This window comes from Tenrec ecaudatus, chromosome 4, assembly GCF_050624435.1.
Source record: "Tenrec ecaudatus isolate mTenEca1 chromosome 4, mTenEca1.hap1, whole genome shotgun sequence".
In the NCBI taxonomy this organism is placed as follows: domain Eukaryota; kingdom Metazoa; phylum Chordata; class Mammalia; order Afrosoricida; family Tenrecidae; genus Tenrec; species Tenrec ecaudatus.
This window is the reverse complement of record NC_134533.1, coordinates 3699075-3726959: the sequence shown is the minus strand read 5'-3', so window position 1 is coordinate 3726959 and position 27885 is coordinate 3699075. Positions and strand designations below refer to the sequence as shown.

Genomic DNA, 27885 nt, shown 5'->3' with positions numbered 1-27885 from the left:
GAGACCCCACCCTGTGCTGGTTCTGGGCTCACCTGGAGCCCCGGCGGCCCTGGGCCTCTGTTCTGGTCACAGCACAGTGACTGCTGGGCCCGTTGGGTGTGTAGCGGTGGTCACAGGCGGTCTGGTGTTGTGGTGCATGCTGTCTAGAGTTTGTCAATGCCACCGGCAAGAGCTAAGCTGTGTGGAGCCATTGTCCAGAGGGGGACGTCCTGGACTCATGCATATGTATTAGGAGGAGGAACGGCCAGCCAGATGCTTCTCCTTCCAGTACAAAAACCAGGGCCCTCAACTGCCGGGAGCCTACTCAGTCAGGGCTGCCGACGCAGAAGTGGAGCAGACGTGGCGGTGGCGGTGGTAGGGTCGGGGGAGAGACTAGGGAGGGGGCATGGCGAGCCCTGTCAGGGGCCTGGTGTCCAGAGACTGGATCCACACAGGGGCTGCAGAGGACACGTGGTGCAGTGGGCTCGGTGCTGAGCTGCTCACCACAAGGCCTGCAGTTCCAACCCAGCAGCTGCTCCGCAGGCGAAGAGGAGGCTGTCTGCTCTCATAAAGACGTAAATGCCAGAGATCCGCAGGGGCCCCGCGACCCTGTCCTGCAGGGCTGCTGAGAGTCAGAGGGATGGGGCAGTGAGCCTGGTTCTGTTGCGGTTGTCCCCGGGGCAGTGTAATCACTCCTGAGTCCCAGTGAGGCAGCGCACACAGACAAAACCACACAAACAGACGCTGACTCACAGCGACCCTGGAGGGCAGGGTAGGGCTGCCCCTGGGGGTTTCCAAGCCTGGAACACTTGACAGGAGCAGGCAGCCTCCCCTTTCTCCTGAGAGCAGCTGTTGGCTTCAAACCACCAGGGTGCCCATGGACCGAGACACGCAGACACAAACGGGAAGGGCAACTGCCAAGGCACAGAGGGACACTAGGGTTACAGATGGGACAGGGTCAAGGCCCTTGCCCTAGAGCCAGCAGCACCCTGAATTCCAGCCCCTCAACTTCAAGGAGGCAGATTTCTATCCTTAAAATCCACCCTCTTGTGGGTTTCTGTCACAACAACCGCCAGAGAGCAAAGACAGTGACCTGGTTGGAAATGATCACCTTCCTCTTGGATCAGTTCGATCAAGGAGAGGAGGTCACGGGGTGAGGGGGGGTGGGGCAGTCTGTCCTGAGCAGCATCCTTGTGAAGGGGAAGAGAGGGGACACATACACACACACACACACACACACACACACACACACACAGAGAAAACACACCAGTAGCAGTTCGTCCACAAGCCAGGGGAACGCCAAGACAAACCTAGGGGCCCTGGGGCCCTGGAAGGGGGACATGCTCGGCAGGACCCACCCCCAGAATGAACCAGTCCCCACCCACTCCCTGCAGACACCGCCATTCTGACTTCTGGTCTCCAGCCTGCGAGACAAAAGCGCCTCTGCCCATGAAAGTCTCGTGCGTGTGTGCCTCTGTTCTAGCGCCCCTGGGAGAGGCTCCGTGTCTCCAGGCTTGGGCTGCGAGTCGCCAGGTCAGCAGTTCGGACTCAGCAGCTGCTCCAGGGGAGAAGGATGAGGCTGAATGGCCCTGTGAACGTTCCTGGCCTCGGAGAGACTCCCACGGGGCAGTCTCACTGTGTCCCACCGGGTCGCTGTGGCAGGGGGGATAGCTATGACAGTAGTGGGTTTGGTTCGTTTCCCTACTTGGAGACCAAGAGTTCAGGTCCTCAAGACCTCGTGCATGGTGACCTGGGGGCCAGTACCGTCTCTGCCCTCAGCTTAGGTATCCCATGTCCTGCTGTGTGCGGGCACTGCCCCCCTCTGGCTACGGACATGGCGAGCAGCCTGATTTCACCTCATGAGTTCTTGGACGCCCCACTTCTTACACTGCATCAGTGGAGCATCCCAGGAACAAAGCCGGGCTGCTCAGAGGTCGCCTGAGATGGCCACACAGGGGCCATTTGGGGAGGGGCTGGAGGAAGACTCTCCCTGCACTCTCAGCCTGGCCCCTGGGCAGCGTGGGCCCAGAGAGTATGGCCCACTGCTAACCACAGCACCGCTGGCTCAAGTCCACAGGGAGGGGTCGGCTGGCAGCAAGGGCTGGAGGATGGCCCCCAGAGTCCGCTGGTGCAAAGCCCGGGGGTTGGGTGGGGGGAGCCGCAGGCAACCCTGACAGCATAGGGTCACCAGGTGTCATGCAGGACTCAGGGTGGCCGCCCCCTAAGCTCTTCATCTCCTCACCCATGACGAACCACCATCCCGGCTGGGAGGTCTCTTAATACCCTCCACACATTTCCAAAGGAGCCCAGGGGGCATCGCGGGTGATGGGTTGGGCTGCTCACAGCAGGGCCGGCAGTTTGAGCCCAGCAGCCGCTCTGTGGGAGAAAGGGGAGGCTTTCTGCTCCTGTTGAGAGTTACAGTCGCATAGGGGCAGCTCTACCCTGTCCTTCAGGCGTGAGATCAATCGGAGTCACCCCAATGGAGGGCAGTGAGTTTGGTTTGCCACACTTCAAGGCGGACACACGATCACCCCCATCAACCCCACCAGGCACTGTTAGCAACAGTGGTCAGCAGAGAGGCCATGAGCTCTGTGCCCGCTGTCTTATGGCACCCAGGTCTGCAGCATGGCCACCCCACCCTACCACATCCCTCACAGCGTGGCCAGTATGTGGCGAGCTCTTTGGCCTGGATATGTGTAGACAGTGCTGCTGTGGGGTGCTTCCTGCGTGCATGTGGCGTCTCGGGATCTCCCAAACCCTCTGCAGGGGAGCAGGCTGGGGGATCACGTCAGATGGAGCGCTGTGCCCAGAGAGTCAGCTGGATGCACAGACCAGGCAGTCAGAGAGACATGGCCTGGGGGAAGAGAAGTCCCGGAGCTGGGAGCAGCAGCCGGACAGGTGCTTCCCACAGCAGAGGGCATACTCAGAAAGACCGGCCGATGGGAGGGGCGGTGGACAGACATTCTGACACAGGGAGGGCCCATTGGAGAGGGCAGAAGCCCCCAGGAAGGGCTCATCAGAAACAGAATGGCTGCTCCTGGAACAAGGGGTGCTGGGGGAACAGGGGTGGAGTGCTTGGCTGCTCATGGAAAGGTTGGTGCTTGGAAACTGCCAGCCTCTCCGAGGAAGAAAGAAGTGGCGGTCGACTTCCAGAATTCTGACAGCATGGAGACCCGGGCGTGGGGTGGGAGGGGGACAGTCCCCCTCTGCTTCTGGGGGAGCTGCGGGTTGGATTTGACTGGGTGGTAGTGGGGGCTACCAGAAGGCCGAGCAACACACCGAAATCACACAGACAGTCCAAGGGTTGCAGAGTATTGGGCTGCTGGCCACGGAGTCAGCAGTTCGAGCCCAGCAGCCACTCCACGGGAGAACGAGGGGGCTTTGTGTTTCTGTCAAGAGTCCCGGCCTTTGAACCCCACCGGGGCAGTTCCATCCTGCCCCTCGGGGGCCCTGATGAGGGAGAAGTGGCTGGTGGCAGGACTGGTGGTTGTGTGCTGCCCCATCTCCAGACCCGAACCCCACCCCAGCCACTGCTACAAAGTCCACGTGGACTCAGAGACCCCAAGGATGACACTGGACAATCGCCCCCCAGGGATGTCATCCTCATGGGGCGAGGGAGGAGCAGAGGGTCACTGAGGAAGAGGACTGATACAGCGGCTGCTCCCATGGGCCCAGACAGGACGGTGAGGAGGACGGCGCGGGACTGGGCGGTGGTTCCTCCCGTTTCACTTTGGACTTGCTATCAGGAGGGACCAGTTGTTGGGGAAGGGCCCCATGCCTGGTAAAGGGTCAGGCAAGAAGAGGAAGGCCCCAGTGAGACGGATGGACACAGTGGCTACAACACAGAGGGGATTGTGAGGGTGGCGGAGAACCAGGCAGGTTTTCGTGCTGTCTCGTACGTCAGGGTCACGATGACTCAGAACCACCCCTGCCTGTTGGTCTGTTACGCTGATGCTGGAAGCTAAGGCCAGCTGGGTCACCCCAGGGGGACAGGTTTCAGCAGAGCTTGCAGACGAAGCACAGACTATGAGGAAGGGGAGAGGGCACCGAAAACCTATCATCGACTTAGCACGGAGACTGCCAGATGCCGAGAGAAGCCGGACAGTCAGAGAGCAGTGTGCCGGGAGCCCAGCCCTCAGGTTGGAGGGCATTCACGTCGTGACTGAGGAGGAGATGCCCCTCAAGGATGAGTGGCTGGCCATGCTCAAAGTGAGATGAAGCCGCTGCAGACATCAGTTCCTAGCTGGAACTTGGATGTGTGAAGTGTCAATCTAGGAAAACTGGAAGCTGCAGCATCCGCGAGCTGAAGTGAACCGGCGTTTGCTGTTTTGAGTCGGAAAGTTGCGTGGGTTACTGTGCCGGGAACGACGGCCTCAAGAGGACCCGTATCACATTCATCTTCAGAGTGGGCCTTTCAAGATCCAGCTCAAAGTATGTCTACGAAAGAGCTTTACATCAACAAGTAATCTTACATCAAAAGAAAGCATCCCAGCCCCGTCCAACTCAAGTCTGCAAGTCGGGCGCAAGCCAGAGGCTGCTTCAGACCCAGGTAGCTGCAGGCTGGTAATGCAGAAAAGGGAAGCAAGAAGCAGGAAGGTCACAGGCCACAGGGAGGCGGGGGAGGGGGACAGAATTGTGTGGGTCCAAGGCCGTTGGCAACATGGCAGGCCTCCGATGGCCCTCAGGGTCTGGCGACCCACATGAGGCTGTCCCAGCAGGCAGGAAGGCAGTGGGGCAGAGAGGGAAACAGTTCCCAGAATCCCTCACTCTCATACAAAAGGCCACACCCCCAAGGAGGTGTCATCAAGCTGCTACTTGATTGACAGACTTGACTCCGCCCCCTAGCCAGGAGTGTCCAGTTGGCAGAAGATGATCCAGCCACCACAAGTGTTTTTCCAATGTCTGCTCCAGCGACAAAAAGCTAGCGATGAGGAGATTGGAGACTCCCACCAAGGACCCCATCAGAAACTGATGGAGCCGCGCTCATTGTTCTTGGCGATGGGACCCGGACGTCAGAAACAAAGGGGAGGAGGAGCAGTTGGAAAATACGGGCTTGGTGACGAAGCTGGAGATCATGTGATGGTATTCCTCAAGACCCCCGACTTCTTCCTCACATCAAATGCCCCTTTCAACAACACCAAAGGTGACCACGCACCCGGACTTCCCAGATGGAAGGCGCAGAACCCACATGGACTACGTCTGTAGAAAGAGACACGGAGAAGCTAAAAGCAAGGCAGGGGCCGACTGTGGAACGGACCACCCATGCGCACCTGTAAGTTCAGGTTGAAGCTGAAGAGAAAGAAACAGGCCCACGAGTCCATCCCACTTGGCTATTGAGAACACCCCAAGAACAGACCTGATGCCTTGACGCCCGCCACAGAAGATGTGCTGAGCTGTGGGGGACACCAAGACCAGAGTCATGAAGACAGCGGGAGGCCACCCAAAAGACAGCTCAGGGAGAAGCCAAAGACCAGCCTGATATCAGCAGAGGCCCCGAGGCACGCTCTCCAGGATGAGGTCAGAGAGCCGAAGAGAAACTTTAAAGGGCAGCTCGAGAAATTAGAGTCAAATATTATGGCGAAATGTGCAAAGACCTAGCGTCAGACTTACTCACACAAGACCCACTCAGTGACTCAGACCCTACAGCAAAGAGTAAAACTGCCCCTCCCTGTGCGTTTCTGAGACTAAATCTTCACAGGAGGAGGAGCCTCATCTATCTCCCTCAGAGCAGCTGGTGGTTGCGAACTTTGGACCTTGTGGTTAGCAGCCCAGTGCACAACCATTACGTCATCACGGTTCCTCCTGCCCAGGAGCTGGGTTGGATGAACAGAGGGGTAGCTGGGTGCTTGGGTGAACGAATGGATCATGGTGTGGGTGCACGGGCCTTTAGGGGATGAATGGGTTTAGGCGGATGGACAGTTGGGTGGGTGGGTGGTGAGTGAACTCAAGGATAAAGAGGACCAGAGGGGGCAGCAAAGGTCCTTGGCATGTGAGTGGCACTGGCAGCATCCCCTGTTCCCCTCGGGAGGGGGCATCCTTATCTAAGACCATGGCCCCCGCCCTGCCAGGGTTCTCTCCCACCGGTGCCCGACAGACTGCAGGCCTCACGTGTGTGAGGACAGACGCAGGGGCTGTCCGTCTGAGCTCTGTTGTTGAAAGCGACCAGAATCACACCCCACCCATGGCCCTTGGAAGACGGCCCTCGGTATTCCAATTAACCTGCCTGGAGCGAGAGCCGTCTGGGCCTGGTCTTGTCGTGCTGGAAATTGGGACATCCTTGGCGACCCACCCGGAAAGTCAGAAAGGACAGTCAGGTGGCTGGGTGCCAACAGGTGCCCAGTGTCCTGGCAGCCAGCCTGTGCACTCCCTGCCTCATGCTTGCCCCCTCCTGGCTGCAATTGGGATGCACACATGTCCAATAAATAGACCAGCACCGCAGGGCCACAGGTGGAGCCGGGTCGCTGAGTGCTTCCAGGGTCCCAAGAGGACCGAGCCCTGCTGGGTCTGTGCCGTGCTGCCTTCTCCCCAAAGCCATGCCCCATCACCCAGCTCCGGCCTCACAACTGCTCCAGCACATTCCAGGCTGGGGTCTGTTTGGCCAGCCCGCCCCGGGCGATTGCAGCTCCCCTCGGAGTCAGCCGGCAGGCCTCACACTGTAACTCGGGACAAGGCCGTTGCCCGTGTCAGCCACAGCTGCCCAGCGTCCACAAAGGACAGCTGTCCTTGGGGGGCTATTTCACCCGACACCCCATGGTCACAGTTTGTCTGTGTTATCACACACATTGGGACGTCCTTTTATAGAAAGCAAAAGTTACAAACAACAAACAGCCTCACTGTCATTGAGCCGCTTCTCACTCCCAGGGACCCCTCCAGACCCAGGAGAGCTGCCCCTTTGGGTTTCTGAGGCTGTCCAGGTGACAGAGGCAGAGAGCCTCCTCTTCCTCCCGTGGCGTGGCTAGTGGTTTCGAATGGCCGACTCTTTAGGGCTGAGAACTATTCTGCTGATTGGATCTGCTACGGCGGGCCCCTTTCAAGAGTTAGAAAAGCCAAGCCATCACCTGGAGGACTAAGCACCTGATCCAGCCATGGATCCAGCACCCGAAGCTGAGCCATGAGTAAGGAGGAACTCTTTGAAAGATGGTGCTGGAGGAGAGGGCTCGACCCTGCGTTGGGCGGCAAGACTTCCCCTCACCAGGTCCCTGGAGAAGGACCTCATGCTGGGTAAAGAGCCAGCCGACAAAGAGGAAGACCTTCAGCGGGAAGGATGGACGACGATGGACACAGTTGACCTTGTAGTTAGCAGCCTGACCGGCCATCACGATGCCACCAGGGCTCCAGAAGTGAAATTCAGCTCATCCATCACTCAAACACAGAAATGACTGTGAGGCTGGTACTACGCCGGGCAGTGGTCTGTTCTGCTGTGCACAGGGTCGCGACAGGTCAGAATTGTGCGCACAGTATCCAACAAGGGGAGCCGGGCCATGGAGAGAGACTTTGTGCCACCTGATTATCTGCCGGTGGCCCTGGGGACACTGGTGTAGAAGTTGATGGCATCCCTTGACTTTAATTCTCAACATCCAGAAGGTTCTGAAGGAGGCAGGACAGGAGCAGCGGCAGCAGCCGATGACAGTGCAGCACGTCTTGGGCCAGGTGTTCCCACCGCGGCTGCTGCTGCATCCTTCCACATCACTCTCAGCTCATCTCAGACTCCCACCATCAAGTCATCCTGACTCACAGCGACCCCACAGGACAGGGTAGAACTGACCCCAGTGGGCATCTGAGACCGTAACTCTTGAGGGGAGTAGACAGCCTCCTCTTTCTCGCTAGGAGGGACTGGTGGTTTTGAACTGATGACCTTGGCCCTGGAAGTCTGGTGTGGAATCCACTGCACCACCAGGGCTGCGACCCTGGAGGCAGACGCAGACCTGTTCTTTTACAGGAACAGAGTGCCAGCACTTTTCTCACGCGGAGCCTGGGGTGGATTTGAACCAGCGACCTTTCAGCACTGTACAGAGCACCACGAGTTCTCCAGCCCATTCCAGCTCATGGCAGCCCTGCAGGACAGAACGGACGGGCCCCAGCTAGATGCCATGGCTGTCTTACTGAAGGGAGCAGAGAGAGTCATTGCTTTATCCTGCTGAGCAGCTGGTGGGTTTGAACTCTCGCCCTAACCCTTTGGGCTAGAAGCCAAGTGCCCTCAGGACCCCTGTGCCCCCAGGCCCCCAAGCACCTGGAGAAGTGGCTCCTGCAAAACCAAACCCCAAGCCGACACCTGCTGCCCTCGGTCAATCCAGACTCACGGCGAACCCATCTGGATCAGATGAGAACTGCTACAGGCAGGGCCTTGCTTGGCGGGGGCCTGCCCAGAAGCAGCTCTCCCCGCTTTTCCTCTGAGGGTCCCCAGGGTATGTTAGGGCCATGAGGAGGTCAGTTGTCCAGCACAAACTGTCAGTGCTGCCACCCGGGGACATTAGCCCACAGGCTGCATCCCTGACACTGGTGGCCCCAGAAGCCAGGTTGTAAGAAGGCTGCCCAGTCCCACAGCATCTTCACGATCCTGATGAATCCTGCAGCTGCTGTGTCCCTCCGACCCTCGGATGAGCTTTCTCTCTCCCCCTCCCCCTCTGCTCTACCAGGCACGGCGTCCTCTCTGGGGACTGCTCTCTCCTGACAACATATGAGACCCAGTCTGGCCATCCTCTTTGGGGCTGGGATGTTGTGTGTGTGCCTGCCCCATACTGGGATTCCTGCCTGGCTTCTTAGGTCTCTTGACAAGCAACAAGACACCCCTGGGAGTGTGAACCCTTCAAAGCACAGCACACCCGGCGAGGGCTGGTGGGGGGGGGGGGCGTGCTTCTCAGCTTACATGCCAGCTCCCATGTGTGGGAGTGGGAACGAGGGTGTGGGCCGCTCCCAACCTGGGCTCTGCTAGGGTGCCCCATGCTCCACCCCCACCAAATGGAGCCTCCGCAACTTGCCAACACCTTCCCTGGAGTCCCAGCGGAGACCATGCCCATCACATGCGCACAGAGCCCTGCGGCTGGATGGTGCAGACCCTCAGCACACTGTCCAGTGGGCTGGGGTTTGTCTATCCACCCTGCACACATGTCTGCCTCTGGCAGGCATCCCTGCCCTCTGCTGACACCCTGCACCTCCCCCAAGAGCCTCCAGGCAGACCCCAAGCCATCCACAGCACACTGATTCTATGTACACATACTGCATCACCCCTGAACCCCACTGGCCTCCCAGCAGGGCCCCTGCTTCCTGCTTCTCCCAAAAGTCAGATGCCTGGGCAGCCCCCGCCCAGGGCTCCTCATGTGACTAATTACAGCCACCCCACATGTGTGCTTGTGGTGGTGGGTTCTGCCGTCAGGCAGTTCCACGTCACAGGGGACCCACATGTCCCACGAGACACTGCAAAGCGGCCCAGTGGTCATCTTTCCAGAGGAAGGGGACCAGGTGTTTTCTCACCAGGAGGGGATGGAGGGTTTGAACTGCTGACTTCGGGCTGGAAGTGAGCACTGTGCCATTGCCCCTCCAGGACCCCCACACAGCAATTCCCGCAAGACCCTCCCTCTCCTTGAGAATCCAACTCTGAGCCCTGCTTTTGGGCCTTGAGTGCCGCGGGCCTAACTCCTGGCTCCAGCGCTTTCTCCCTAAAAGGCCATGGGGCAGCTGCTGTGGGCACCGGGGACATGCCTCCCACACACGTCCTCACAAGGTGTTCCTTCACGGGGCAGCTTCCAGCCTGAGGGCCACCCTCAGCCACACCTCCCCCAAACCTTCTGTTCTATAGGGGCAGGGGTCATCCAACTCCTCATAGGACCTCAGATGGCCTTTCCACCCTGGAGAACTTGAGTGTGGTTTAGGGTCTAAAAATGACTCAGTTATGACTGTGGCATACAGGCAGATGGACAGAGGGAGGGAGGGTGCATGTTTGCATGAATGGATATATAAATGGATGAATGGGAGTGCAGGCGTGCCTAAGGAGATGGAGGGATGGGTGGCTGGGTGGCTGGATTGTGCATGCGCATGCACAGATGAATAAGTAGATGGATGGCTGAGGGTATGAATGGATATATAAGTCGATGGACAGCTAGGTGAGGGGATGGATGGATGGAGGATGGATAGCTGGATGGCTGAGTACATGAATGGATATATAGTAGAAGAACAACTGGATGAGTGTATGTATGTATGTATGTATGTATGTATGTATGTATGTATGTATGTAGGATGGATGAATGGATTTACAAGTAGATGGACAACTAGGTGAGTGGATGGATGGATGGAGGATGGATGGATGGATTGGATGCACGTGTACATGACGGTTGGTTAGGCAGATGGACAGATGGGGAGATAGGCGGATGAGTACATGGGTGGGTACAGAGGTAGATGAATGGACAGAAGGACAGAAGCATTATCTTCCAAATAGAGTAAAGAAACCTCAGAGCAGCCAAGATGGTGGCAGACGTCACACGGCTAGGATAGGACGCTGCAGAGCAAGGTTAAGGTACGGGCCCAGTGCTCTTCCTCCAGGAGCGTGGAGTGAGACTGAGTCCAGGTTGCCCTCCAGGACCTAGGGTCATGGCAGCTTCATGGCACATGGCTGCGCTTCCTGGCTCTGCGGTCTGGGGCGGGGGTGGCGTGAGGCGGGGGTGGTGGGGTGGTGGGGGGGGCGCTTGGATATGCTGAGTTCACAGGGACAGCTGTCTAAGGTGGCTAACAGGACCGGACACTTAAATCAGGTCCCAGGTTAATAAACCTGCCCCCCGCCTGCAGGCTTTGACCCTGATACTACCATGTCCTGCCTCCCAGTCAGTCCGCTGTCTCGCAGCTGCTTCCACTTGAACATAAACGTAGCCCCAACCCCATTAATGGTTTGGCTGCAGTCTGTTCTTTTAAAATGGGTCCTGAAGGACTAATGCTTTTAAAACACCAGAAAACAAGGCCTGGAATGGCCCCGGGGTTTCAAAAGTGTATTAAGATGGAAATTTATACGCGTCCCTGCATCCGACAGCATCCAAACACAGGCCTGGAAACAAGGCATGGGGTAATTGCGCGTTCTGGCCGAGCAGAGAAAAAAATTCCCAATCGACCTGCATCTGAACTGGCATCAAAACATATAATTTCTATCAAAATTCCCATCAAAAATCTTATTGGATGGAAAATGGGCTTTTCAGATTTTAAAATTTTGGGCATTATTTCCCCCTCTTCAACCTGTGCATCTCTGTGCCCAGATTTCATTGCACTTGGCAGGCCTCCATCTATGACACCAAGCAGTGGGTCGCTCAGAGCAAGGGGCTCACTGCTCGGTCTCTTCCAGCTAGCTGCAGCCACGACACCCCTGGTCCTCTCACACATGTGCAGATTCGGGGCCCAGTGACCCCGGTGGATGCTGGCAACCCAAAACCCCAAGATCAGGGGAGCAAGCAGAGCTTATCCCCAACCTTCATACTGACCAGCATCCATCTTTGGACACAGAGCAGCCTCAGTTTCCACATCTGCCAACTGTGACCCTCACTGTCTCACAAACGCAGGGAGCTCAGCCACCCCTCCTGGGACCATGCATGGCAGCCAGTGAAGCTCATGTGGCAGAGAACGAGCCCCTGTGTTGTGGTTTTTGTTTCTCCCCCTTTCTAGCTATGGCGGGCTGATCTAGACCACTCTCTGCCCTCGGGTCGATTCTGACTCACAGCTACCCGACAGTACAGGATCGGGGGCCCCTGCAGGTTTCCCAAGACGGAAACTATTCACAGGAGAAGAATGCCTGTCTTATTCCCTCGGAGTAGCCCGTGGTTTCCAACTGCCCCACAACCACAACCTCAACCCCGCCGGTTGCTACCGAGTGTCTCTGACTCACAGTGAGCAGGGATGAGCTCCCCCAGAGCTGCTGGTTTGGGAAGCTGCCACGCAGGGGCTCTGGCAACAGTCTGCAGGTGGTGCTGTTTACTGACCAACTTTCCCAAACAGGACCACAATCACAGAGGCACACTCTCTGCTCTCTAAGGATCCTTTCCACCTATACTGCTGGCCGTCACCCCCTCCTCCACCACCACTACCAACCACTACCACCACCGCCATCACCACCTTCACTATCTCTACCACCACCGTCATCCCCACCACCATCACCATCTCTACCTCTTGTACCACCACCACCATCTCACCACCACCGTCATCCCCCCACCATCATCTTCATCACCAACATCACTGTTGTCATCACCATCCCCATCCTCAAAACCTCCACCTCCACCACCGCCAAGACTTCCACCACCATGACCACCACCGCCACCAGACTCACCACCACCACCTGAACCTCACACCACCACCATCACCCTCAACAGCACCATCTCCACCTGCACCATCCTCATCCTCTAGCACTACAATCTTCACCTCCACCTCCACCATCACCATGGCCACCACCATCACCATTAACACACACACACACACACACACACACACACACACCCCTCTCTTCACACTGTATCCAGGTTTCATCTTACCCTCCAGTGGACAGGTGACCAGATATGAAGACAGGGCACCAGTCCCACTTGAACTTCAGAACAACCATAAATAGGATTTTAGGATAAGCATGCCCACAGGTATTGGGGACCTGGTACACGAAACAATTGCCACTTGTTTATCTCAAATTCAAATGCAGCTGTGCATCCTTGATTTTATCTTCACAGAATCCTAGATTAGCCACCACCTCCTCCAGGGAGCCCACAAGTCATTTCAAGTGCTGCTAACCACCGTGACCCTCCCCCGCCCTGTATCCTTGCCACCCTACACACAGACACACACACACACACACACAGACACGCACACACATGCACGTACACACAGAGACGGGCTCTCACAGTTTCTGCGACACTTGACACTGTGTGCTGGCAATGCCTCTGATCCAGCCTTCCCAGGAAGCAGTGACCCCGACATTCTGGTGCCGTGTCCAACCCGGGGCCCACAGCCCGACTCTGGGTGAGCTCAGCTGTGGGGGAAGTAAGGATGGACGACGTGCCACCGCATGCACTGCCACTGTGCCCACTCCGACCACAGGGACCCTCCAGGACAGGGCAGAGCTTCTCCACGGGGTCTCCGAGGCCGCAGATCTCTGGAGGAGCAGACGGGTGCGCTCAATGGTGGTTCTGAGGGTTGAACCGGCTGATGCGGCCACTGTGGCAACCATACTGCGGAAGGACTTCCTGGGAAATGCCAGGAGTGAGTCCTGGTGGGAAGGATGGGCTGGAGCTAGCAACCATGTGTCCGTATTGTGTCAGTGCCTCGAGGTCAATGCGTCCTCCATTGTGACCAGTGTCTCACGCAAACCGGCAAGAAGTTACTGTTACTACCGGGGGAACTGTGTGTGTGTGCACGCACACACACATACATGCATTGGGGGAATTGGCTCGATGGAAACAGTCACTTCCGCACCGTTTTTAAACTATAAACTGAAAACTGCCCTAAAATATCAGGACAACTTTAAAAGGCAACTGAAGATGGCAAACTGCTAAAGAGGACCCAACAGCCTGGCTGCTCGTCGCCCATCATGCTGACTGCCCAACAAGGAGCAGGGCTTCTGGCTTTGGCGTTTGGTACCCAGAGGCACCTGGTGAGAGTCCCTGGGCTATGTGTCTTAGCGCCTAGGTATGTCATCACCTGGGCTCCCTGGAAGATCAAGAACTGGCTCCTCCCTCACCCTCAACTCTGTGTCCCGCATCCCCTCCCCCGCCTGCCTTAAGCTCAAGTAGAGAGAGGACCCAAGAGGTGCTTCCCAGACACACACCCCTGGGACTTGAGCACCAGCTCTTGTTGCCATGGAAACCCGCTGGGACTCTGTTTTGCAGATTCTGGAATTGGGGGGGAGGGGCGAGGAGGGGAAGGGGGCGTGATGAGGAGGCTGGACTCTAAAGGGGCAACCAGGGGAGAATGAAACGCATTCAAACACAGAAACGCAAACCCCAGCCTCTGAGAGGTGAGTTACCCCCCACCGTGTGTCCATTAACGGTCGCTGCAGATGTGGGTGTGTGAAGCCAGGTGACAACCGAGTCCCCTCACTGCCTGAAGAAGAATCGAGTCCATAGAGGAGAAGTCACCGGGGTCAAGATCACCCAGGGGTGAAAACCCAGCTTGAATGAAAGGGAGGGTCTCGTGCTGCCTTGAGACCCCCTGAGTCTCTGAGTGCACTGTCCCAGGGAGGGGGCCCAGAAGTCCTCAGAGATGCCCGTGGCAGGTGGACAAGGCTGCTGGCCAGCCCCTCATGGGCCTGCATGAGAGACCCGATGCCCATGTCTCTGCTCTTCCACTTGGACAAGAATGCACATGGCGTGATGGGCCCCTTTCATCCAGCGTAACCCTATACTGGCTGATGGGGGACACCAGTGTAGGCATCAGTAGGGGAGTCTGAGAGGTGGGACCAAGAGGGAGGGAGGGGCAGGGGATGCGGAGCATGGAGGGAGAAGGGATGGCAGGAAGGCCCAAGCATCACCACCCACTCCAGTTCCCAGGGGACCTCAGGTGCAGCAACCCCTGCGCATTCCCCTGGGGCTGGTCTTTCAGGGCGAGGGCATGCGATGCATGATGGAAGAGCAAGCTGAGGAATGGAGATGGCGGGGTGCTGAAGCACTGTACCCCCAGAATGCACGGTCCAAGGTGCCTCAGGTCCTGGACAAGGTTGACCATAGCCCTGAAGCGTTGGCAGCCGACACCGCACTGGGGCCGCCGCCTTCCCCGGAACATGCCCAGGGACTCTGGGAAAGTCGACTGGATGCACATGTCCTATCTCCAGCGATACTTCATCCACCCCCCGCACCACCCCCCTGAAAGGCCCTGGAACCACGACGTAGAACCAGGAGTTTTCTAAGCAGCTGTGGCTGGTGCAGAACATGGACGGCACCACGGAACCGCCAGGAGAAGAAACACGCTGGTCTGGGGGCAAGTTTCCTGAGGGACGTTCCTCAGAAGGGAAGATGGCATGACATTGACCTTTGACTTTGACGTACGGGCTTTGAGAGACCCGTCCCTGGAGGAGGACAGTGGGCTTGGTGAAGTGGGGGGCAGCGAGAGAGGAAGGCCCTCGAGGAGACCGGTGGGTACCGTGGCTGAGCCAGAGGCTCGGGCGTAGGAGCGACCGGGCCGGCGCGGGGCTGGGCGGGGCTGCACTCCATTGCACCCAGGGTCTCTGAGAGTCGGAACGGACCAAGGGCACCAAACCACCAGCCTGGCCGACGCCCCGGCTCATTCCATACAGCCTGCTCCACGGCCGGAGGCTGAGACCACGGGGCCGGGTGTCTTGGTGTCGGGATGCTACTGGTTGGCAATGGTGCCCGGCGTCTGTGCCACCGTGCCCATGCTTGCCAGCAACCCACTATCCATCACAGGCAGATTCCTGCGGGGATGCAGGAAATGATCACACTCAGTAGGATAAATAAAGGCTATAAATAGCCCCGGTCAAGTCTCCCTAGCAGTGAGAGGCAGGGGAGCTTCCACTGTGCGGCTGAGACTGTGGCTTCTTTGCCGGGGAACCCCATACCATCGGCAACACGTGATGAGTAGGGGTGAATCAAGGGATTGAGGAGAGAGCTTGCTGCCCTCAGGTCTGAAGGAGAGATGACGTGCCCTGGACAAAGGGAAGGAGAAAGGGGCCCTGAGTGCGGAGGGAGCAGGAGAGGCGGTGAGGGAGGGGCTGGGCCGAGGAGGACAAGCAAGAGAGCATGACTATCGGTCATGGTCGTCTCATGGCTACAGTGTGGTAGCCGGGGGTTGGGTAGCATCCCCTCCAAGAGCTACACTGAAGTCCTGACTCCTGCCCTTGTTTTGTTGTAGAGACGCTCTCTGAAGGCACTTAAATAACCAGGTCCCAGTCGGGGGTGACCCGTCCCTGGAGAAGCACGTCACACTTGCTGAAGTGGAGGGGCAGCGAAAGAGAAGAAGGCCCTCACAGAGATGCACAAACCAGTGGCTTCAACCATGGCCTCGGGCTTAGGAGCCATTGTGAGGATCATGAAGGACCGGGCAGGGTTGGTTCTCGTGTGCACAGGGTCGCTGTGGGCCGGAACATCTCCACAGCCCCTATAATGACAATGGCAGTGGAGGGTGTTCCTGGTGCTCAGTCTAACAAAAGGGGTGACCCAGGAACATACATGAGAAGACAGAAGCCATGTGAAGATGTATCCACAGGCCAAGGGATGCCAAGAGTCGCCCAGCATGGCAGACGCTACAAGAGATGAAGAAGGTCTGGCTTCTAGAGGTTGGCCCCGATGCCCCGAGTTCAGACTTCCAACCTTCAAGACTGAGAGAAGAGAGTTCTGTTCCTTGAGGCCACGCCTCCCCACCTGAGCCCCAGTAGCGATGTTCTGAGTCTGAGCCCCAGTAGGGACGTTGTATAATTGAACCCCAGTATGGATGTTCTGAGCCTGAGCCACCGTAGGGACGTTGTATAATTGAACCCCAGTATGGATGTTCTGAGCCTGAGTCCCAGTAGGGACATTGTGTACTTGAGCCCCAGTAGGGATATTCTGAGCCTGAGCCCCTGTAGGGATGTTGTGTACTTGAACCCCAGTAGGGATATTCTGAGCCTGATCCCATGTAGGGATGTTCTGAGCCTGAGCCCCCATAGAGACATGGTGTACCTGAGCCCCAGTAGGGATGTTCTGATCCTGAGCCCCTGTAGGGACATTGAGTAAGGTGTTCTCCTTGCCACAAGCATGGCATCCTGCCTTCCAGGTCCCCTGGAGGCTCCCAGACACAGGCCCTCCCTGCCCAGCCTTGGAGGCTCCAAGGAGGACCAAGCTCACCGGAGTGGCACCGGTCTGGGAAGTGCCTCGGCTGGTGGAACATCTCAAGCCTGGCACCGTTCTATCAGAAACTGGAACACAAATCCGGTCCTCAGGGAGAAACGGAAACTCGGGCCAGAGGCCGGCGGATGGCTGTGTTATTTTGCCTCCTTTCCTCCAGATCTGTGTTTGTGCGTCTGTCCTGGGCACAAAAACCACACTGGCCACACATAACACACGTTGCTATGTGGCGTGGTCTCCTCTGCTCCCTCTGTGGGCATGCCCACCAGAAGGTGGGACTCAGGATGGGTGGGCGAGCACCAGGAAATCCATGCTTGAGCCCTGCCTCACACCATCAGAGGGAGCACAAGGTCTCAGAAGAAGGGCCTGGGGTGCACTTTCCACTCTGGCCTCCTGGCTCACCTCTGCTCAGGATGGGAACCCATGCCGACAGGGTGAGGTCACACCTGCCTGCACCCTCACCTGCAACTCCCACCCCACCCCCAGGTAACACTTGCTTTTCTAGCTGTGTTAGGACCCTCTGCCGGCCTTCCCAACCATTGGCTGTCAAGAGGGACCTCACTTCCCCGGATTCCTTCTCCCTCTCTTCCTGCAGTCTTCCTTGTAGGTGTCTTGGGGACAGTGGCCCCGGTGGGCGATAAGATATGGGTGCACTGCTTCAAGCCTGGGCCAACTGAGAGTGTGGAGCCCCCAGTGCACAAGTCGGAAGGGTGACACTGTTCCCTGATTCTTTCCGACAGCGGAGGCACCGAGCCCCAAACCAAACTCTGCCATCAAGTGGATGCAGCCTCCTGGCGACCCTGAAAGATGGGTCTGATGGCCCCTGTGGGCTTCCAGGCTGTAACTCTGTTACAGGAGTAGCAAGGACCCTCTTTCTCCAGAGAAGCTGCGGGGGCGGTGGTTTTGAACCGCAGACCTTGGCGTGAGCAAGCTCACCTTGCAACCACTACGCCACCAGGGCACCTTGCCTTAGGCGCACACGTGTTATAAATATTTCCCTCTCTAGCGGAAGCCTTCCCGTTTAGGCGGATTTGGAACCAGATGAAAAAGAGGCTCCAAGGTCCCTGTAATGCTTTCCAGCCCTCGGGCCCTTTGGACGAGGCTCAAATAGGGAAACTCCCAGCAGAGCTTCCAGGTAAAGCAAAGCCCAGGTAGATGGAGGAAGGTGAGTATGTGCTTTGGTTCAGAGCTGTTGGCCTGCCTCAGCACGATGGAGCCCCGGGGCCCAACTCACTGAGCTCCTCGGGGTGGAACTCAACTCCCCTCTTGCAGGTCCTCTGCAAGGATGCCTGAACCCCTGGCATGCAGAGCCATTCCCCAAAGCGACCCCTCCTCCCCACCCCCTCCGGCATTACACCCTCTGCTTGCGCAGGCTGGCGGAGCCAAAGAGTCTCCTCTTTTTCTAAAAGATGACCTTGAGCGCCCGGGGCTGACTCTTCCCCGTGGACCCAGGAGGAAAGAGAGGATGAAGACTGGCCCCCTGAGCCCCCTACTAACACTGGCCAGGAGCACCCTTTGCTTTTAGGGGCTGGATTGGCATTCCCTCCAGACAGAAGGGCTCAAGTCCTAATCCCCTGTTCCTGCCACTGTGACCTCGTTTAGAAGCAGGGTCTTTGCAGATGTGATTAAGGTTGGCCGACCTGCGCACTTGGGATTTGCAGTGGAGGAGGGGATGGGATGGGGCATCGACCAGCTGCAGCAGAGGGAGCATGCATCTGCCTGGAGAATCCTGCTGCCAGGCAGGGTGAGGGTGGAAGTTCAGGAGTATCCTCAGTGGTCAGCTGAGGCTCCCCAAGAACCAGCTAGGTGTCCTTTATCTGCCCAGAGCCCCAGAAGCCTCGATCTGCCCATCTCTGTGATGGGGGAAGTGGCAGCCCTTCCGGGCTGTGCTGCCCTCAGGATGTAGCAGAGAGGTGTGGGGTGCAGAACAGGTAGGTGCTCCTGTGAAGATGGAGAAAGTGTGCTGCTTCCGCCTCCAGGAAGTCCTCCTGAGCCCACACTCCTAGGGATTTCACACTCCCCTGACCTTGACCTCAGCCCCTGCCCCAAGGCATCCATGCTACATACCCCAAATTCCGCTCTACAGCTTGGCCACAAAGTCCTGGACCCTACTGGGTACAGCGCCTGGTCTGGGGCTTTAGCCAGGAGGATATGCTAGAGTCTGAGGGAGGAGATGGCATGGGGGCTGAAGAGCCAGGGTCAGGGCCAGGAAGGGGGAGGGGACATTCAGAGTGTGGGGAGCCCAAGGGCAGTGGGCCCGCCGTGAGGCTCACTAGGGCTGCGGGTGTCCTCTGCAGCAGCCCCGCAGCTCTCATGTGGGGACGAGGCTAGAAAGGCTGTCAGGATGGCATGAACCGGCCCTGCGCTGAGCTGAGGCTTGCACTGGGGAAGTATGGAGAGGGCTGCAGGTGGGGCTGGGTGGCGTGAGATGAAGGCCGAAGGAGATCTGCTGTGGGCCAGGACAAGGCTCAGGACTCTGAGCGAGTGACCCTGCCTATCTGGCATCCTGGGGGACTCTCCTTCACCTGCAGAGGGTCTACTTGGGGCCAGCTGTGGATGGATCTGCCAAGCCAGGGCCAAAGAGCCCTCGGGCAGAGCAGGGAGACACAGTCATGTCCTAGAGGCCTGCACACCATGTGTTGGGAGAACCGCCCAACCTGCCACTGACCTGGACACCTAGCCCCGAAAGACCAGCCTAGGACCCGCACCGAGGTTCCCACTGGGAGGCTTGAGCTCAGCTCCAGGGACCTTGGGGCCTTCAGAGGGATGGGATGGTGGGCAAGGGCCAGACAAGGTGTGTCCAGCATGTATGGGACAGTCCCCAGGACATTCTGAGTGGCTCATGGCACACACTCACCTGTCTTCCTTAGAACTAGCCTGGTTTTAATTAACCTGCTGCCCTCAAGTTGGTTGAGACTCACAGGGACCCCGTGCATGGCAGGGCAGAATGGTACCTTCAAACATAGGTTGCCAGCCCTTTTTTCTGAGGCACTGGTGTGTGGACTGATAACCCTCTGGGCAGCGGCCAAGTGCCTTAAGGGCACTCTAACCAACCCACTGCTGTGGAGCTGCTGCTGACAGGGACCCTGTCAGGCAGAGGAGACCTGCTCCCTGGGGGGGTCGAGGAGACTGTAGACCACCAGCTTTGAGCTGAGCAGCCCAACTCTGTGCTCAAGGCACTGCCAGCCCCCCCCCCCACCCCCAGGAACTTTTTCAAAGAACTTTTCCAGGAACACAAAGACCGCTTGTGATGGTTATAGCGTGTGTCAACCAGACACCCCTGGAGGAGCTCCAGTGGTATAGTGGTTACGCATTGGGCTGTGATCCGCATGGTCGCCAGTTCGAAACCACTGGCAGCATCTCAGGAGAAAGACTGGGTTTTCTATTCCCATCAGCAGTTCCCACAGAGGGTGCTATGAGTCAGCACTGACTTGATGGCAGTGGGTAGACACTTCTGAGCCCCCGGTGGCATGGTGGTTACAAGTTTGGCTGCGATCTGCAAGGTCTGCGGTTCAAAACCAACAGCCCTTTACCCGGGAGAAGATGGGGTTTTTTATGCTCGTAAATAGTCTCAGAAACTCACAGGAAGAGTTCTGCCCTGTCCTATAGGATCACTGTGAGTTGGCATTGACTCCACAGTAGGCAGTGACTTTGTTTGTTTGTGTTTGAGACATTCCCAGATGATGACAGGGATGGAGCCCATCCCTGACGACACCTCCCTGGGGGTGTGGCCTCTTCTAAGAGTCAGAGCAGAGATGCACACACTCTCCACCCTTCACCTTCTCCTGCATCAGTATCCTGTGTCTGGTCACTCAATCTCCTTCCTGTCCCACCCCAGGAGCCAGCCTCGGATCCACTGACCTCTGCACCCACCAGCCTGTGACTCTCCTGCTTCCTGTTCCTCAGCCTCCGCAGGGACACAAATCACATCTGACCCACAGGACTCACCCACTTCTACAGCCGCTGGAGCCTTCTCTCTATGGAGACGCACAGCCGAGTGTGGCTGGCTTTGCTTCTCTGCAGGGAGGGGCGTGCGTGTTTTCCTGAGAGATGTCTGAGGACTCTGAACACCTCCCAGCCCCGGCGACAGTGATGTGAGCTTTCTGGCCATTGCAGGAGCACATGGAAGGGGAAATGACTCAACCTGGAAGGATGTCGACGCTACAGGGGCAGGGTGCGTGAGGGGGCTCTATTGTTGTTATGGACCCAGTGGGCTCCTGGCCGATTCCTGCCCTTGACCGTCCCTTGATATGACTACGAAGAGGAGCCCTGTTACATGTTGGGCTGCGACCTGCAAGGGCTGCAGTTTGAAACTACCAGCCGCTCCTCATGAGAAAGACCAGGCCCTCAACTCTCATCCAGAGGGACCCTCTCAGCAAGCGCCCAGAGGGCCAGCTCTACCTGTCTTGTAGGGGGCGCTGTGGGCTTGGTTTGGAAATGACAGTGACAAATTGGTGGTGCTGATTCTCAACCACTGCGAGTGGATTTCACTTGAAGACCATCCCGTGGGGGGGGGGGGGGGGGGGCTGTGCCCCTGGTCCCTGTCATCAAGGGCCGCGGGTCCGATGTGGCTGTGAAACTCAGAATCAGCATGACCCCTGTCTCTGTGGAGTCGACTCTGACTCCTGGCACCCTCAGGTGTGACCTAACGGAACGGGCCCTGGGGGTCCAGGGAGGCCGCTCTTTTTCCAAGTAGACCGATCCCCTGGCCTTTCTCCCTCGGCACCCAGTGTCTTCCAAGCTCTCTGCCCTCTCCGCTGGCAGGCAGGCTGCACTTGCTCATGCCGCTGCGCCTGCTCTTCTGAGACAAGAGGAGGATCCTTGCAATCAGAGAATGTCTGTCTGAGGGTCCAAGGTACCTCGCAGGGGTGAGACGGGGTCTTCCCAAGAGTGGCCCAGAAAGGGCTGAGTCTGGGGGGCTGTCGTGGAAGCGAGTGGGAGGCCTAACTTGGGGGGGCATGCTGCCCAAGATTATGTGTCCACTTTGTGTGAAGCATTGCCAGCCAGGCCTTTCCAGAGTGCCTGGAGAAGGGGGCAGTGGGCTGTGGGGCAAATGGTGCCAGTGAGGGGGCTGCTGGGGGTGGGGGGAGGGCTGGGGGCAGACCCCGTGGCAGACAGAGCACCCACACTGGATGGGGCCGCCAGTGTCATTGTCCCTGCAGGCCCCTCTCCACTCTAGCATGTGCCCTGAGCAGGTTCCCTCCCAGCCCAATGCCCTGACAGCTTGGGGGCTTCTTCAGATGCCCTCTTCTCTCACGCAGAGCCGACCCTGCCTCTGAGCTTCAGAAAACACAGCCAAACATCTCGATGGAGCCAGAGAGGAGGGACGGAGCAAGCGGGAGGGCAGGACCACGCTGGGCTCGGCACCCCTCCGCAGACACAGACACGAGAAGGAATGATCAGACCCCAACATCAGATGGCACAGCCAGTCTAGCGCACAGCCTGTGCACACCTGCACCCCCCCCAGAAACCCCAACGGACACAGCTCCGCACACCCTGACCTGGTCTCCCCTAACCCTGAAAACAGAAGCGAGACGGCTTCAGATTCAGAGTCCCAGATGTGCCCTGTGCCCCCCACCTGTACCCCGTAGCCTCCCTGGCCTTACCCTGGGCACCCACCACAGCTGGGGCTCCTGGTGAAGCTCACTGTTCAAACCCTTAAGCAGTAGCAGTCAAAGGGGGAGCCCCCAGCCAGTCAGCACACTACATGGACTAAAGAGGAATCAGGGGGCCGGCTGGCTCCCCTGGAAGCACAAAGGACCCTGGTGGACTTAATCCCGGGCCCTGAATTCCATGGAGTCCTCCACTTTCATGTCAGTGCTAAGCACCCAGCCCCCACCGAATCAACCAAAGGTCTCCCTGATGCCATAGCAGCGGGCAGCGCCTCTCCAAACAGGCAGATCTCTAAGGAGTCATCCAGCAGCAGCAGCACAGATTTTACGTGCACGCGCACAAGCGCATGTGCACACACACAATTACATGAAAAAAAAAGGGTCTCGATCCCTCCCTTCCCACGCCTGCAAGCTATCCATACCCAGAGCATAATTATACAGGAGGGCATTCCCGCCGCCTAGCAACCAGCCAAGTCCTCCTTCGCCCGCTCCTCAGACGCTCCGAATGCACGCTCAGCAGCAAAACGTGCTCCATTTTCCAAAAACAGAAGGTGCCCGCCTGCTCCTCTGGCCCCGGCTGGGCTGTGGCGGTGGTGGGGAGGAGGGGGTGGGGCGGGGGCTGGGCGAGGCAGCGCAGATGACAAACCTTGTTCGGCTGAAGAAGAACACCCCATAGCATTGAGTCCTCCGGACCGGGCCGCTCCCCACGGAACCGGGCAGAGATACAAATCACAGAGAATGCCAGCCAGCGGTGAGCCCTGGCCCGCGCCTCACTGCCGCTGGCCTGCGACATGCTGAACGGCTGCCTGCTCTCAGCGCTCCGCTCTCAGGAGCCCCAACAGCCCGGCTCGGGGGGACCTGGGTCCTAGAGCGGCCATCGTGGGCGTTCGGTGACAGACAAGCCTCTGAATCCCGCTGTGTCCACCCCCTACCCCACCCCCACCCGGCTCAAGCCACGGGGCAGCGGCAGCTGGCCAGGTGCAGCCGGGATTAACTTTGGTGTTTATGGGCGCTTCTCAGAGGCCACTTTCTCCGTGTTGGCAAATAAAATCACCCAGTGGCCCTGGGTGTTTGGTTGTGTTGTTTTTAAAGAGGAAGGGGGTTACCAAGAGAGCCAACCGCAGCACCGATCAGGCACAACTCTGGAGCCTCCCGGACTGTGGGTGCAATTTTCCAGGCAAGGATGTTCCTGGCTTTTAAAGAGACGCAGGCTTGCACCGCTGGGGTGGTGGTGGTGGTGGTGAGCTCCCAGGGGGCTACAGAGCTGGCGTGGGGAGCTTCCAGGGGCCTACAGAGCTGGAGGAGCCCTCCCCATGCCGACCCCCAAAACCACCTTCCAGGGGGCTGGTTCCTCACTCTACGTCTGTGTGTGAGGAACAAAAGACCCCTCACTCAGGAGCTGGGGTCCGGGCAGCTTGAAAGGGGCTTGCTCGGTAGCTCAGTGCTTCACGTCCTCCCAGGCTGTCTGAAGGGTCCAAATCTCCTCCTGCTTGTTTGCAATCTGGGAGCCCTCATGGAGCAGGGGGGTTACGCTGGGCTGCTAGCTGAGAGGTCAACAGTTCGGAACCCACCAACGCTCCTCAGAAGAAAGAGGAGGCTTTCTCATGGAGAGTCTCAGAGACTCACAGGGCCCGTTCCACCCTGTCCTATAAGGGCCACCATGAGTCAGAGTGGACTCAATGGCAGTGAGTTTAGCTTGGGAGTCTGGTGGAGCCGCAGGTTACGCTAGGCTGGCCACTCAGAACCCACCAGCTGCGCCACTGGCAAAAGTCGAGGCTGTCTGCTCCATAAAGATGGGGAGTCTGGCAAACCCTAAGGAGCAGCTTATCTCCCACAGACTCACAAGGAGTCAGAAGTGACTTCGATGGTAGTGGGCTTGGGTTGGGGTTGGAGGAGTGGGTGGGGTGATTCTACTCTGTTGGATCCCAAAATCTGAAGCCGCGAGATAGAGGAAAACTTCACCCCCCACCCCCACCCCATCACCTCCCAGAGGCCCGGGATCCTGAGAGGCGAGGCAGGATTCTTCCACGTGCGCCCAGCCCAGTATCTGATACCGACGGCGTTTAGAACCTGAATCCAAGCTGGCGCCCACACCCCATGGTGGACAGAAAGCCCAGGCTTCACGGCCCGTGACCGTCGATGTGGAGGGACTGTGGAGTGCACACTGGTGACCTGCTCCATCACGCTTCACCCCGTTCACAACTGAAAGTCGCAACCACACTGGCCCCAAGGCCACAGACTGTGCCGCCATCCCCCCGGGACACAGACCACTCTCCGCACACACAGGGCCGCGGGCGGTGCTGGTGGTGGTGGCTTCCCGGAGCGCCGGAGCTGAGAATCATCAAGTGGAGATTGCACCTCGCCCCGCCCGCCCTGACCACCCCCACTGTTTGCTTGATTTTTAGCCTGAGGGTAAAAGACCAACAGTAGCCGAGGTCAAGCTGGCCTCGGGGTTCTACCTCTGCCCACCACCCACGAGGCTGGGGGCAGCCTGGGGGCAGGCCGAAGCCTTCCCTGACATTGTGAGGTGCTGCTGAAAGGACAGCAGGGAGACCAGTGCCTGCCCTCGGCCACCGTGCTGCTCTGAGAACAGGAAAGGAGCGCTCTCTTTGCAGCCGGATGCAGCCTGGCCGGTGGGGAAACAGACCAGACACCACCGTCCCCAGCCTGGATGCTTCCAGGGACCAGCCAGGCCTAAAGAGCGCCTGAGGGCGGGGGTCTCTGGCCAGCTGTGGGGGCAAGGATGGGGGTGGCGCTCTCCTGCACAGGCCTTCTTGCAGGGGCTGCACACCCACTTCGAGGGCCAGGAGCTCCTGCCAGTCCAGGTCACTCAGATACTTTAGTCCCCAGTGCCCTGTGTTGGAGACACCATTACAGACCCCAAGGCTCGTGGGAAGCCCGGGGGGTCTCCCAGCGGCGCAGCGATTGGCCCTGGCTCCCAGGAGGGAGGGGCGCGAGGCAGCAGGGGCGTGGCATCGGCTGGACATCCCAGGACCGGATGTCAGCATAGGGCATGGCGCTCCCGATGCCAGCGAAGCGGGGCTCTGCATTGGGGGGTGGGGGTGCCTCTCAGGGCGGCGTGGGGACCAGACACAACGATGCAAATGCAGCATTCAGTCCCGGGCACCACACTGGGGGTGGGGCGCGCACGGCCACAGGCGGCGGATGCATCCGCGACATCTCAGGCCCCACCCGGGCGCCCCTGGGCGTGCGCGCTAGACCAGCATCTTAGAAAGCTCACCGCTGCAGGTCCCGAGGAGTTGCTCCCCGCTGCAGGTCCTGTGCAGGCCGGGGGGTGGAGGGCACAGGCCAAGGGGCTCCTCGGAGACTCGGGCCTGCGCCCAGCCCCTGGCGGGCAGGCAGGAGAGAGGGGAAGGCCCGGACACCGGCCTCCTGGTTGGCACGAGGGGAACTGGAAGGGTGGAGGGTGGTCAGTGCCTGGCTGGGAGTGGGGGGTTGAAGGGGCGGGCGGCACCACTGGGGCCGAATCCCTGAGGGTGTGTGTGAGGGTGCTCTTGGGTACAGAAGTGCCTCCAATACAGCACTTTCCAGCAAGGCTGTGAGTGAGGCAGGTGGGGTGCAGGGTCATCAGATATAGTGAGAAAACAGTGGAGCTGGAATACTTTGCTTATCTCCTGGGACACCCTCCCCCCCCCACACACACACTCCTGGCCCCCCTTCCGTGTGACTTGTAGCCTGCAGCCCACCCCAGGCCTCGGTGAGAAAACTTAAACAGGAGCCACAGAAGATCCTGGAACTATTTTGTCCATTTAGATTTTGCTAAATGGGGCCTCAGAGCCCAGGCTTCAACCCCGCACCCCTACCCGCCCCCCGCAGTGTCCGGCCCCGTGCGCCCTCAGCCCGCTTACCGACATCCGTCTCTCTGTGGTTCTTGATGTATTCTGCCAGCTCAAAGTTGCCTGCGATTATCGCCACCTGCAAGGAAACAGGGGACAGTGTGTGGCCTCCTGCAGGGCTGAGCCAGGAAGGCCGGGGGCTCTGCGTCCGTGGAGATGGTGGCCATGGGCTCAGTTTGGCACCACTGTGCGCTGGTGTCGATGTTGGCGTCATTGGAGGGGAGCCCCCGTGGGATGCACATCGGGCTGCCCAGCACAAGGTCAGTAGTTTGAAACCACCCACTGCTCCGAGGGAGGTGGATGAGGCTTCAGCTCCTGCAAAGAGAATACCGCCGCAGACACCCACAGGGGCGGGTCTACTCTGTCCACACGGTCACTCTGAGATGCAGCTGACTTACCCGGCACCCGCAGGGCTTATTGATGCCCTTGAAGGGGTGCGTACATCCAGAAGATGGCAGTGGCATCTACCAGCCCGAACCCCCACCTGAGGCCGCATCTTCCCACTTTGTCCAAGACCCAGCTCCCCTCTGAAACACCCACAGCCACTGAGCCGGTCCTAACATCCTGTGACCCCATAGGACAGAGCAGTACTGCCCACAGGGAGGGCCCCCAGGGCTGTTGTCCTCATGGTGGACACCACTCTTATGGCCCAGAGCCCCACCAGGAGGACAGGATCCAAGCCCACACCAGCTGTTGTCCCGGCTGTGTCTCCCAGGTGTTCACTCCTCCCAGCCCCACGGGGCAGTGTCATGGCAGCGAAATGATCCGCACCAGGTAGTTAATATCACCGGCCTCTGCAAAGAGCAGGGTCTCCAGCCATCACCACAAACCTAAACCAAATCCCTGCCATCGAGCGGATGGCGACCCACAGCGACCCCACTGGGCAGGGTCGAACTTGCCCTGGTGGGTTTCTGAGATGGTCACTCTTTACGGGGGTAGAGAGCCGTGTCTGTCTCCCAAGGAGCAACGGATGGCCTGGAACTTCTGGCCTTACAGCCAGCAATGAAGCAGGTAACCACCATGCCACCTGGGCCCCTTAGGGCTGTGTTTGTGACATGTGACATATATCCAATGGTCCTTGGCAGAAGGAAAGGCTCCCCCATCCCTGCTTTACAGGGAGAAGCCCTGGTGGTGGTTGGGGAGTGGTGGGGGTGCAAATGCTAACAGAAATGTCGCTGGTTCGAACCCAGTGGTCATTCAGAGGGAGAAAAATGAGGCTGTCTGCTCTCGTACAGATCTGCAGGCTTTAGGACCTTAGGAAACCCATGGCAGCAGCGAGGGCGAGGCTGGGACCCCTGACCTTTCCGTTAGCCGTTAGCCGCTGAGTGCTTAACCACGGAGCCACCAGAGTTCCTGACTTGAACTTGGGCCCTTTAAGTTGCTGAATACAAGTGGAAAAGTCGCATGAATCCCAGCAGCCAAGCCAGTGAAGCCCGGGTTCTGGGACGGCCCCACCGGGAGACAGGAACCCACTGGGGCAGGGCTTATGGTGCCTGGATCAATCGGGAACCTGGGCTGAGAGCCAACATGCGTGACCCACAAACACAGCCGGGCGTTCACTCAGCTGCTAACACCTGTGCACCCAGCATAGAGCTGGGCCCCCAGGTCCTATCCTTGCACATCCAGCCAGGAGGCAGCCACAGGAGG

The 27885-nt window shown here is 58.5% G+C and overlaps 1 protein-coding gene across 5 annotated transcripts in view; it reads right to left on the bottom strand.

The window, feature by feature from the left end:
- SHANK2 (SH3 and multiple ankyrin repeat domains 2) overlaps positions 1 to 27885 on the bottom strand; it is a 395141-nt gene that overhangs the window by 279062 nt on the left and 88194 nt on the right. For 4 of the 5 annotated variants that reach the window (XM_075547968.1, XM_075547969.1, XM_075547970.1 and 1 more), the window contains one exon: positions 26251 to 26317. In XM_075547968.1, coding sequence (XP_075404083.1) covers positions 26251 to 26317 — 67 coding nt within the window. Of the gene's footprint in view, positions 1 to 25622; positions 25794 to 26250; positions 26318 to 27885 lie in introns of all 5 variants that reach the window. The other variant, XM_075547967.1, reaches the window with a different exon arrangement.